The 12964-nt window shown below is 51.4% G+C and overlaps 1 protein-coding gene across 9 annotated transcripts in view; it reads right to left on the reverse strand.

Moving 5' to 3' along the window:
* LOC140411725 (CTP synthase 1) overlaps positions 1-12964 on the reverse strand; it is a 97250-nt gene that overhangs the window by 57005 nt on the left and 27281 nt on the right. For all 9 annotated transcript variants that reach the window (XR_011940988.1, XM_072500737.1, XM_072500734.1 and 6 more), the window contains one exon: positions 11510-11642. Coding sequence is in view for 8 of the 9 variants with exons in the window: in XM_072500737.1 (XP_072356838.1) it covers positions 11510-11642 (133 nt within the window). In the remaining variant the exon portion in view is untranslated. The remainder of the gene's footprint in view (positions 1-11509; positions 11643-12964) is intronic.

Raw genomic sequence — 12964 nt, forward strand, 5'->3', positions numbered from 1 at the left:
CAATATTGTGACTTTAAGAAATAATAATAATAATCTTTATTGTCACAAGTAGACTTACTTTAACACTGCAATGAATTTACTGTGAAAAGCCCCTAGTCGCCACATTCCGGCACCTGTTCGGGTACACGGAGGGAGAATTCAGAACGTCCAATACGCCGAACAGCACATCTTTCGGGACTTGTGGGAGGAAACTGGAGCACCCGGAGGAAACCCACGTAGACACGGGGAGAATGTGCAGACTCCGCACAGTGACCCAAGCCGGGAATCGAACCAGGGACCCTGGCGCCGTGCCACCCAAAAGAATGTTTGTATATGTTTAAGATGGACCTCTTTCAATTTTTTATACTGTATTCGCTGCTCAAAATGTGGTCTCCTCGATATTGGGGAGACCAAATGCAGACTAGGTGACCACTTTTCAGAATAGCTCTGATCAGTTCACAACTATAACCCTGAGCTTCCAGTTGCTTGTCATTTTAATTCTCCCCTTGGGCCCACTCTGGCCTCTCTGCCCTTGCCTCCTGTATTGTTCCAATGAAACTTGACATAAGTTCAAGGAACAGCAGTGATTGGAAACATTATAGCCTTCAGAACTCAACATGGGTTTAACAATTTTAAACCGTATCCTCCGACTCCAGTTTATTTCCTTTCTGCTTGTTCCCCCTCCCACTTCTCTTTTATTTTTTTTCCTCCCTTGTTTTCCGCTTACTGACTGCAGCTATTCAACATTCAGCCATTCACACCTCCCCGAGACAGATCTTTGTTTGTTTCCTTGATCCCATTACCACTGCCTTTAGTCTTGCATTATGAAATCTTTTGTCGTTTCATCTCTCCTGCCCTTCACCCAATCGCAGAGCTTGCTTTTCATTCTTCTTCCTACCCTCCCTACTTTCCCTTGCTTAAAACTTGTTACATTTTTAACCTTTTTCAGGTTGTGGGGCTGGAATGTGGGGCTGCTGTTCACACTCCCGGTTAAAGAGTTAGGAGGGGTAAGTCCGGCCACAATACAGACGGCTGTCATGCAGCAATTTAACACTGGGAGAAGTTTTGATTGTTTAGAGAGTCTTCCACTCCATTCTTGGAGGAAGTCGCACCTTTAGAGAGTTGCTGGCCAACGGGATGGCCGGCAGATCAATGTCTCAGTCACGGGAACCAGGAGTGGTGCCCATTACAGAGACTACAGGTAGACCCACCACATCAAGGAGCCCGGTTAAGTCCAGGGTTAGAGGTCTCCTTGAAGAAGGGAGGTGGGCTGGTTCAAGAGGCCAGGGGAGTGGGTTAAAGTGGGGTTGACATGGTGCAGGTACCTTCAAAGGGGATCTGTAAAGATAATTTCCCTCCCACTTCGCTCAAAACCAGCCTACACAGCCAAATCTGCTGGGCAAACTGATGCCTCTCCTGCCCAGGTCGGGAGTGAGTGTGCAGTCAGTGTGAAGATCATCCACTGGATTTTATGGGCCCATATGCCTTCAAACCGCTGGCAGAGAGTGTAAATTTGAGCCCATTAATACGGTTTCTCTCTCGTTTGCTGCAAACTTTCGGTATTTTTGGTTGTCATTTCTAATTTCCAGCAACCACTGTACAGTAAATACTCGCTTAATGTAGACTCACTTAATATTAACAGTGTTAAAGTGAAGCATACTGTCAACGTATCCATTTGATATTGCCAGTTTCACATTAACATCATTTGCCATACTTCCTCTTGTGTAGCCTGCCTGTGCATAAGCGATTCTGCTTTCTCTCAATCTCTCTTCTCTTCTCCTCCACCCCTGACCCCCACCCCCCCCCCCCCAAAAGCTGCTGGCCTCTCCCCCCCTCCCGGTTTCGCTTCCGACCCTCATCTAGGCCTGCCCACCTGCCCTCACCCGGGGTCTGTTCTTCCTCCGCTGGCTGCTGGATTTGCCCGTATTGAACGCACACTGAAGTTCTGGGGCGAAATTCTCCAGTATCGGCACGATGTCCGCCGACCGGCGCCAAAGACGGCGCTAGTCAGTCCGGCATCGTGCCGCCCCAAAGGTGCGGAATTCTCCGCATCTTGGGGGGCCGAGCCCTAACCTTGAGGGTCTAGGCCCGTGCCGGACTGATTTCCGCCCCGCCAGCTGGCGGAAAAGGCCTTTGGTGCCCTGCCAGCTGGCGCGGAAATGACATCTCCGGGCGGCGCATGCGCGGGAGCGTTAGCGGCCGCTCACGGCATCCCCGCGCATGCGCTGTGGAGGGAGTCTCTTCCGCCTCCGCCATGGTGGAGACCGTGGCGAAGGCGGAAGGAAAAGAGTGCCCCCACGGCACAGGCCCGCCCGCGGATCGGTGGGCCCCGATCGCGGGCCAGGCCACTGTGGGGGCACCCCCCGTGGCCAGATTCCCGCGCCGCCGGTAAGAGAGGTGGTTTAATCCACGCCGGCGGGACAGGCATTCTAGCAGCGTGACTTCATTTGGGCCGGAGAATTGCGGGGGGGGGGGGGGGGGGGGGGGGGGGCGCCAACCGGCGCGATTCACGCCCCCGGCGAATCTCCGGTGCCGGAGAATTCAGCAACCGGCGGGATTCCCGCCAGCCCCCGGCGATTCTCCGACCCGGCGGGGGGTCGGAGAATCTCGCCCCTGGTCTCCATCTAATGGTGAAAGTTGATCAGTGCAGGTAGCTGGGGAACTTTAGCTAATGCCTGCACTGACCAACATCTGCAACTAGATGGGAGTCCGATAAATCTAAACGTACTGCACCTGCACTGTGAGTCTATTTATTTTTGTTGTGCACTGTATTGCATTTTACATTAGTGATGTGTTTTATATTGCAAGTTCTAAAAGCCAGGAATGCACAGTGCTGTGCATGTATGGGACAGTATTCAACTTGTGCATTGTTTCTTCTGAGCAGATTTTTTTTTTTTTAAATTCAAAAAAAATATACTTCATTCATAAAATTTATCAATAGGATTACAGGACATTTCGAATTGTCTTGACTGTACATTTCCGTCAGAGTTACACATTGCCTTGACTTTCTTCCATTCAATTTTGATAATATTATACACATATCACTCTTTACGTTTCAATTCCTTCTTAAATATTTACATTGTCATGTTTATTTTTATACATTGGAGTGTTGGTGGCCCAGACCGAGGGGGGTTTACACTGTTACCCGCCCCTCGGTGTACATTTGCTGGAAAGACCTTACACAGTGGTCTTTCCCCATTGCGCCTTGGCGGCAGCTGCCCCGAGCTTGAGTGCGTCCCTCAGCACGTAGTCCTGGACCTTGGAATGTGCCAGTCTGCAACACTCGGTCGAGGACAATTCTTTGCCTGGAAGATCAGCAAGTTTCGGGCAGACCAAAGAGCGTCTTTCACCGAGTTGATGACCTTCCAGCAGCAGTTGATATTCGTCTCGGTGTGTCCCCCTGGAAACAGTCCGTAGAGCACAGAGTCCTGTGTCACAGAGCTGTTCGGGATGAACCTTGACAAATACCACTGCATCTCTCTCCAGACCTTCTTTGCAAAGGCACATTCAACAAGGAGGTGTGTGACCGTCTCATTTCCCCCACAGCCACTCCGAGGGCAGCGTGCATTGGCGCAGAGCCTTCGGGTGTGCATGAAGAATCTGACAGGGAGCTAGGTCTTGGTGCTTGTTTGAAAGTTCTGGTGATGAGGCATTCTGCCAGATGACTCTGGCAGTCTGCTCAGGGAACCATCCAACGTCGTCCACGGTCTCCTTTTCCCTGAGGGCCTCGAGGACATTACGTGCTGACCACTGCTTCATTGCCTTGTGGTCAAAAGTGTTTTCCTTCAAAAACTTTTCCACGAAGGACAGGTGGTACGGCACGGTCCAACTACTTGGAGCGTTCCGCGGCAATGAGGCCAGGCCCATCCTTCGTAACACCGAGGACAGGTAGAACCTCAGTATGTAGTGACACTTGGTGTTTGCATACTGGGGGGTCCACGCACAGCTTGATGCAGCTGGACACAAAGGTGGCCAACAGGATGAGGGAGGCGTTGGGTACGTTCCGCCCTCCCTTCTCCAGAGGGTTTGTACATGGTGTCCCTTCGGACACGGTCCATCTTGGATCTCCAGATGAATTTGAAGATGGCCCCGGGTGACTGCTGTGGCGTAGGGTCGGGTTATGGGCCAGACCTGCGCCACGTACAGTAGCACCGAGAGTACCTCACACCTGATGACCAGGGTTTTGCCCGCAATGGAGAGGAAGCGTTGCTCCCACCAGCCCAGTTTCTGCCTTACCTTTGCTATGCGCTCCTCCCAGTTTTTGGTGCACGCCCCAGCAGCTCCGAACCATATCCCCAGCACCTTCAGGTAATCTGACATGAGTGAAGGGGACAAAGGACCCGGTCGGCCCAGTTCCCAAAGAACATGGCCTCGCTCTTGCCAGTTTACCTTGGCTCCGAGGCCAGTTCAAACTGGTCGCAGGTGGTCAAGAGCCTGCGTACAGACGCAGGATCCGAGCAGAAGACGGCAACGTCGTCCATGTACAGGGAGGCCTTGACTTGTGTGCCTCCACTGCCTGGGATCGTCACTCCTCTTATACCGGATCCTTCCTGATTGACTCGGCAAAAGGTTCTATGCAGCATACAAAAAGGCCAGAGGAGAGAGGGCAGCCCTGCCTGACTCCGGATTTGATCTGGAACTTTTCTGATTCCCACCCATTGATTGAGACTGCGCTATAGATGTTGGTGTAGAGCAGTTTGATCCAATTGCAAATTCCTCCCCAAACCCCATTTTGGAGAGCACATCCATCATGTAGGTGTGCGATATTCCGTCAAAAGCCTTCTCCTGGTCAAGGCTGATGAGGCAGGTGTCCACCCTCCAGTCCTGCACGTAGGCGATCGTATCCCTGAGTAGCACGAGGCTATCAGAAATCTTCCTGCCGGGTACAGCACAGGTCTGGTCAGGGTGGATCACCGACTCCAGAGCAGACCTGACCCGATTGGCGATGACCTTGGCTGGAATTTTTTAATCCACATTCAACAGTGAAATGGGTCGCCAATTTCAAATTTCTTCCCTTTCCCCATTCTGCTTGTAGAGGAGGGTGATGATGCCTTTCCTCATGGACTCTGACATGCTGCCTTCCAGAAGCATACTCTCGTACACTTCCAGCAGGTCTGGGCCCATCCAGTCCCACAGAGCCGAATACAACTCAACCGGTAAGCCGTCGCTTCCGGGAGTTTTACTCGTCTCGAAGGACTTGACGGCCTTTGTCAGCTCATCCAGAGTTAGTGGTTTGTCCAGGTTTTCCAGCTCGCTGTCGCCTATGACCTCCGTGATAGTCAACAGGAAGGTCTGGGAAACAGTGCTATCTGTTGGCTTCAGGTCATACAGTCCGGCATAAAAGGATTGGCTGATCCTCAGGATGTCAGACTGCGATGACTTTACAGAGCCATCTTCTTCCTTCAGGCTGCTGATCACAGAGGTCTCTCTGTGCACCTTTTGGAAGAAGAAGCGTGAGCACTTTTCATCCTGCTCCACGGAGCGGACTCTGGAACGGAAGATAACCTCGGAGGCCTCCGAGGTGTAGAGCGAGGCTTGCTGGCTCTTCACCTCTTGGAGATCCTCCTTGACATCCACCCCCATCGACTGCAGCTGGAGCAAATTCTGCATACTTTTCTGAAGCCTGGACAGGACCCCTCGTCTCTCTCTCACCTTTTGAACGCCCTTGAGGATGAAAAACCTTTTTATATTCCCCTTGATTGCTTCCCACCAGAGATGTGGGGCCTCAAAGAGGGGTTTCATAGTTCCCCAACCTTTGTAATCCCTCCTGAGTCCCTCGAGGTTCTCAGGGGTCAGCAGTTTTACATTTAGCTCCCATGTCCGCCTGCCTAACCCCTGGTTTTCCTGCAGGTGGCAGTCGGCCAGTAGGAGGCAGTGGTCAGAGAAGAACACCGGCCTTACGTCGGTGGACCTGACCGTGAAAGCACGGGACACAAAAAAGTCTATCCTGGAGCGGACGGACTCGTCTGGCCGTGACCATGTGTATCTACGCTGCGCTCCGTCTGCAGGGTTGCTGCAGACGTCGAGCAGCTTGGCGTATTTTACCGTTTCCATCAGGTGTCTGGACGTAGCGTCTAGTTTGCTGTCGGCTCTGCCGGATCGTCCAGCCTCATCGATGATGCAGTTGAAGTCACCGCCCAGAATGACAGGCTTGGAGGTGGCCAACAGCAGTGCGAGTTGCTGAGGGACTGCCAGCCGCTCACTTTTTACGGCCGGGGCGTACACATTAATAAGTCCGAGAGGGTGTTTTTGTATTTGACGTCTGCTACAAGGAGGCGCCCGCCCACCACCTCCTTAACGTCGGAGCTGGTGAAGTTGCCTCTCCGCAGCAGAATACCCAGGCCGGAGGAGCGGCAGTCGTTTCCTCCTGACCAGATGGATGGCCCGTGGGACCACCAGCTCGACCAGCGCCTGTAGTTGCTGAGGTGCGGAATTCCGCACTCCTGCAGGAACAGTAGGTCAGCTTTCACATTTGCTAAATAGTTGAGTGTGGCTACACACCGCGAAGTATCTTTGATGCTTCGCACATTTATGGATGCAATTTTAAAACCCATTATAAAAAGGTAGATTTACCAGTCTCAAGAGTCCAGAGTCTATACAGTTGGCTGTTCCAGCTGTTGGATGTTCCCCAGCATGCCGGTGGTGCCCGCAAACTGTTGCACAGTTGCAGGGCTGAGAAAGCTGTCCTGGTCCGCACTGGCCCGTGAACTTGATGCAGATGCATTTTGGGGGGGGGGGGGGGTGGTGTAGCCCTGGCGTCCGTTGTGGCAGTCAGTGGGTGTTGGGGTTGCAGGCCGGTCTTCGCCTGGGTTGTTGCTGCTTGTTACTTTCGGGGGTTGGTCTGTGACCTTGTTTTCGATGTCCGGCGTTTGGTGGCCGTTGGTCATATTGCTGTTCCCATGAGCCAGAGGTTGATTGTCTCGGCGTGTTTTTATTTTCTTCCCGGTCTGTGGTCTGGGGGGTCTGTGCCTCCCGTTCCACAGTGGTGCTTTGCCTCTTTATTTGAGGCCGATTCTTGACTTGTTTTCCCTCATCGGAGGAGGTGTCGGCGCTAAGTCCACTGGCTGAAAGGTGCCGCTTTTTGCCACTCCCCATCGGGGGGTTCTTCAGTTTGTTTTTTTGTTTCCTCTTTCGTTTGTCCCTGTTCACTGTTTCCCAGGGCTCTTTATTCTTTGTCTCATCCTCTTCCATTGAGTGTTCCTCGTCAGATGAGGCTGGGGTTGGGTTGTCAGGGCGTGCTGGGGCCTCCCCTTTTTGTTGAGGGCCCTTCTGTTGCTTTTCCGCATTCTGTGCTGTGGTGTCTTTGTCGCTGGAGGGTGTATGAACCTCCTCTCTGGTCGCCTTTTTAACTCCGCTGCTGATGATCTGTGCATATGTCGTCCCGCGTTTTGGGCAGGCCCTGTAAAGATGGCCGGCCTCCCCACACAGGTTGCAGCACTTGTCTTCTTTGCAGTCCTTAGTCATGTATCCCTCCTGCCTGCAGTTTTTGTAGAAGGTGACATTGCAGTTTGCGGCAACTTGCCCCGTTTTGCCACAGGTGTGGGCATACTCGTGGCTGTCCCACGTAGTAGAGGTAGCCACGATTTCCTCCAATGGCGAAACTGGAGGGGGGATGCAGGATGGTTCCATCGCCGTCTGTTCTCAGCGTCACCTTGATCTGGTGCTCACTTGTCCAGATGCCGAAGGTGTCTTTCAATTGCACGCGGTAACTTTTCAGCTCAACGTACCTGGCGAGGAACGTGAGCACATCAGACACGGGGACGTGGGGGTTTTACATGTGCAGTGTAACACCCCGGTTTTGCTGCGACGGTAGCGTAAACCAAGGCTCGCAGTCAGGATAGACAGGGGACTCTGGTTACCTTTTTCCTTGAACACGTTCAAGAATTTGATGCATGCTGCAACACTCTTAAAGGTGACATCAAAATATCCATTGTTGGGGAAGTTTTGCAAGCAGAAGATATCTGTTGCTTTAAACCCACAACACTCGAGCAGCACCCGCTTCATGAAGAATTTCCGGTCCACAGGTGACTCCCCTTCCGCTTTCTTCACTGTGACTCGGACAGTGTTTTGCACTCCCCAGCCTGGTGGTCGGGATGCAGCTGCATCCATAGCTCGTACGTTGAGTCTGAACTGTATCGGCGTTAGGCCTAAACCTCTGGTTTAGGCCAGCATGTAAATCCACCAATAGCAGCCGAGCTCCAAACGTTTCCTCTTTGACGACTTCAATCCTTCCGTGTTCTCTAATCCACGATCGACATCGAAATCCTCAGCTTCCCTCGATCAAATGATACTACACTTGATCTTAGCCAAAAGGCCGAGAAGCGATTTCTTCTGAGCAGATGTCCGGAATAACCCAAGTCCAGCTTTAAAATTGCTTCCTATGGGAACCCACGCAAAGTCGTGATTTTCCAGAAGATAAACAGCACTTTAAGTGAGGACTTGGTATATTTTGCTTTTCCCATATATATTCTCTTAATCATGGGGCATCATATAACAAATAATCAAAAAGGCAATCTCTTCAATACTGCTAGGTTATTGAATTTATGTTCCAATCCCATATATCAACTGCGATAGAGATTCACCATATTCTAATTTTTTTTTTGTCACACCCTCGGTCTGTCCCACTCCCTGCCCGCCCACTCTCTCTGCCCTCACCCCCTCCCCTGTTTCCACGTGTTCGCCCCTCTGCCCCCTCCGTCTGCCCGCTCGGTCCCCTCTCCCAGCTCTGTCCCCTCCCACCCCTCCCTCTCCTCCGATCTGTCTGTCTCTCTCGGTCCCTCTCTCTCTCTCTGTCCCTCTCTCTCTCTCTCTCTGTCCCTCTCTCTCTCTCTCTGTCCCCCTCTCTCTCTCTGTCCCCCTCTCTCTCTCTCTGTCCCCCTCTCTCTCTCTCTGTCCCCCCCTCTCTCTCTCTGTCTCTCTCACTCTCTCTCTGTCCCTCTCTCTGTCCCTCTCTCTGTCCCTCTCTCTGTGTCCCTCTCTCTCTCTCTCTGTCCCTCTCTCTCTCTCTGTCCCCCTCTCTCTCTCTCTGTCCCCCTCTCTCTCTCTTTGTCCCCCTCTCTCTCTCTCTGTCCCCTCTCTCTCTCTCTGTCCCCTCTCTCTCTCTCTGTCCCCCTCTCTCTCTCTCTGTCCCCCTCTCTCTCTCTCTGTCCCCCTCTCTCTCTCTGTCCCCCTCTCTCTCTCTCTGTCCCCCTCTCTCTCTCTGTCCCCCTCTCTCTCTCTCTGTCCCCCTCTCTCTCTCTCTCTCTGTCCCCCTCTCTCTCTCTCTCTCTGTCCCCCTCTCTCTCTCTCTCTCTGTCCCCCTCTCTCTCTCTCTGTCCCCCTCTCTCTCTCTCTCTGTCTCTCTCTCTCTCTCTCTCTCTCTGTGTCCCTCTCTCTCTCTCTCTGTGTCCCTCTCTCTCTCTCTGTGTCCCTCTCTCTCTCTCTGTGTCCCTCTCTCTCTCTCTGTCCCTCTCTCTCTCTCTGTGTCCCTCTCTCTCTCTCTGTCCCTCTCTCTCTCTCTGTCCCTCTCTCTCTCTCTGTCCCTCTCTCTCTCTCTGTCCCTCTCTCTCTCTCTGTCCCTCTCTCTCTCTCTGTCCCTCTCTCTCTCTCTGTCCCTCTCTCTCTCTCTGTCCCTCTCTCTCTCTCTCTGTCCCTCTCTCTCTCTCTGTCCCTCTCTCTCTCTCTGTCCCTCTCTCTCTCTCTGTCCCTCTCTCTCTCTCTGTCCCTCTCTCTCTCTCTGTCCCTCTCTCTCTCTCTCTGTCCCTCTCTCTCTCTCTGTCCCTCTCTCTCTCTCTGTCCCTCTCTCTCTCTCTGTCCCTCTCTCTCTCTCTGTCCCTTCTCTCTCTCTGTCCCTCTCTCTCTCTCTCTCTGTCCCTCTCTCTCTCTCTCTCTGTCCCTCTCTCTCTCTCTCTCTGTCCCTCTCTCTCTCTCTCTCTGTCCCTCTCTCTCTCTCTCTCTCTGTCCCTCTCTCTCTCTCTCTCTGTCCCTCTCTCTCTCTCTCTCTCTGTCCCTCTCTCTCTCTCTCTCTGTCCCTCTCTCTCTCTCTCTCTGTCCCTCTCTCTCTCTCTCTGTCCCTCTCTCTCTCTCTCTGTCCCTCTCTCTCTCTCTCTGTCCCTCTCTCTCTCTCTCTGTCCCTCTCTCTCTCTCTCTGTCCCTCTCTCTCTCTCTCTGTCCCTCTCTCTCTCTCTCTGTCCCTCTCTCTCTCTCTCTGTCCCTCTCTCTCTCTCTCTGTCCCTCTCTCTCTCTCTCTCTGTCCCTCTCTCTCTCTCTCTCTCTCTGTCCCTCTCTCTCTCTCTCTCTGTCCCTCTCTCTCTCTCTCTCTGTCCCTCTCTCTCTCTCTGTCCCTCTCTCTCTCTCTGTCCCTCTCTCTCTCTCTGTCCCTCTCTCTCTCTCTCTCTCTGTCCCCCTCTCTCTCTCTGTCCCCCTCTCTCTCTCTGTCCCCCTCTCTCTCTCTGTCCCCCTCTCTCTCTCTGTCCCTCTCTCTCTCTCTGTCCCTCTCTCTCTCTCTGTCCCTCTCTCTCTCTCTGTCCCTCTCTCTCTCTCTGTCCCTCTCTCTCTCTCTGTCCCTCTCTCTCTCTCTGTCCCTCTCTCTCTCTCTGTCCCTCTCTCTCTCTCTGTCCCTCTCTCTCTCTCTGTCCCTCTCTCTCTCTCTGTCCCTCTCTCTCTCTCTGTCCCTCTCTCTCTCTCTGTCCCTCTCTCTCTCTCTGTCCCTCTCTCTCTCTCTGTCCCTCTCTCTCTCTCTGTCCCTCTCTCTCTCTCTGTCCCTCTCTCTCTCTCTGTCCCTCTCTCTCTCTCTGTCCCTCTCTCTCTCTCTCTGTCCCTCTCTCTCTCTCTCTGTCCCTCTCTCTCTCTCTCTGTCCCTCTCTCTCTCTCTCTCTGTCCCTCTCTCTCTCTCTGTCCCTCTCTCTCTCTCTCTGTCCCTCTCTCTCTCTCTCTGTCCCTCTCTCTCTCTCTCTGTCCCTCTCTCTCTCTCTCTGTCCCTCTCTCTCTCTCTCTGTCCCTCTCTCTCTCTCTCTGTCCCTCTCTCTCTCTCTCTGTCCCTCTCTCTCTCTCTCTGTCCCTCTCTCTCTCTCTCTGTCCCTCTCTCTCTCTCTCTCTGTCCCTCTCTCTCTCTCTCTCTGTCCCTCTCTCTCTCTCTCTCTGTCCCTCTCTCTCTCTCTCTGTCCCTCTCTCTCTCTCTCTGTCCCTCTCTCTCTCTCTGTCCCTCTCTCTCTCTCTGTCTGCCCCCCCTCTTTACCATATTCTAATTTTAGACACCTTTACATCCACTTTTTCTACTGCAACATATAAAATATCTACATCCATGAAAATTGTGAGAAGGTTCATGCCAAACAAGATTAAATTTTCATCTGAAAAAAATATTGTTCTCTAAGAACTTACCTTAAAGGTCGTATTAAGAGCTATCGGTCATCCAGTAACATAACCTTTGACAAAATATGATTTTGTTTCAAAACCTCTGTAAGGCATCCTTTTTTTAAAAATCCATTCAGCTCAATTTGTTACCGTTATGAAGAAATACAATGACGAGATGTAGAAGAGTTACTTGACTCACCTTGACCTCCAGTTTCTGGTTAATAGCCAGAGCAGAGTGTTCCAAAGCCTTGATGACAGAGGCATACGAGTCAGAGAGTTTGGTATATTTACCAACCAGCGCAATGGAGCAATTTTCTAATGTGCGATCATACCTGTTTTCAGTTTTTGCAATTTGGAAGGGAGAAAATAGAAAAATGGTCACAGAAATGGAACAGCTGAATAAAATATACAAGCTTAACATTTAATACGAATAAATTAATATGGTGCTGGGTCTTCCGAGAGAGGAAGTCAGTTTATCTGGCTAAAAGAAAGGATTTACGTTTTGCAACCTCAGGACTTCCCCGAAGGGGGTTCACAGCCAATTGTGAAGCAACTGTTGTGATACTGGGAAATGTAGCAGTTAATTTGTACGTCAAGAAAACCAGGAACACTCCTGTGCAATTTTATGACTAACACCATGGAATTTTTTATCCCCAGCTGAGGGGGCTGACAGGGTCTCAGATTAACGCCTTCTCTGAAAGATGGCCTTTTTAACTGTGCTGCACTTCCTCAAGAATTGAACTGGGGTGTTAGTCTCGATTTGGCAAATTGGGAATCCAAATTTCTAAGTCAGGATGGTGAGTGACCTGGAGTGGAACCAACAAGTGGTGGTGCTCTCATATGTCATAAGAACTAGGAGCAGGAGTAGGCCATCTGGCCCCTCGAGCCTGCTCCACCATTCAATGAGATCTTGGCTGATCTTTTTGTGGACTCACCTCCACTTACCCGCCCGCTCACCATAACCGTTAATTCCTTTACTGTTCAAAAATCTATCTATCTTTGCCTTAAAATCATTCAACGAGAAAGCCTCACCTGCTTCACTGAACAGGGAAGGGAATTCCACAGACTTATAACCCTTTGGGTGAAGTTCCTCCTCCTCAACTCAGTCCTAAACCTGTTCCCTCTTATTTTGAGGCTATGCCCCCTAGTTCTAGTTTCACCCACCCTGGAAACAACCTCCCTGCTTCTATCTTAACCATTCCCTTCATAATGTTGTGTTTCTATCAGATCCCCCCTCATTCTTCTAAATTCCAATGAGTGTAGTCCCAGTCTACTCAGTCTCTCAGCTCTGGAATCAACCTAGTCAATCTCCTCTGCACCCCCTCCAGTGCCAGTACAGCCTTTCTCAAGTAAGGAGACCAAAACTGTACACAGTACTCCAAGTGTGACCTCACGAGCACCCTATACAGCTGCAACATAACCTCCCTGGTTCTTAAACTCCATCCCTCTAGCAATGAAGGACAAAATTCCATTTGCCTTCTTCATTGCTGCTACACCTGCAAACCAACCAATTCACACACAAGGACACCCAGATCTCTATACACAGCAGCATGCTGCAATTTGTTCCTTTGTTATTCTTACCAAAATGGATGACCTCACATTTATCAACATTTTACTCCATATACCAGACCCTTGCCCACTCACTTAAACTATC

This window comes from Scyliorhinus torazame, chromosome 1, assembly GCF_047496885.1.
Source record: "Scyliorhinus torazame isolate Kashiwa2021f chromosome 1, sScyTor2.1, whole genome shotgun sequence".
In the NCBI taxonomy this organism is placed as follows: Eukaryota; Metazoa; Chordata; class Chondrichthyes; order Carcharhiniformes; family Scyliorhinidae; genus Scyliorhinus; species Scyliorhinus torazame.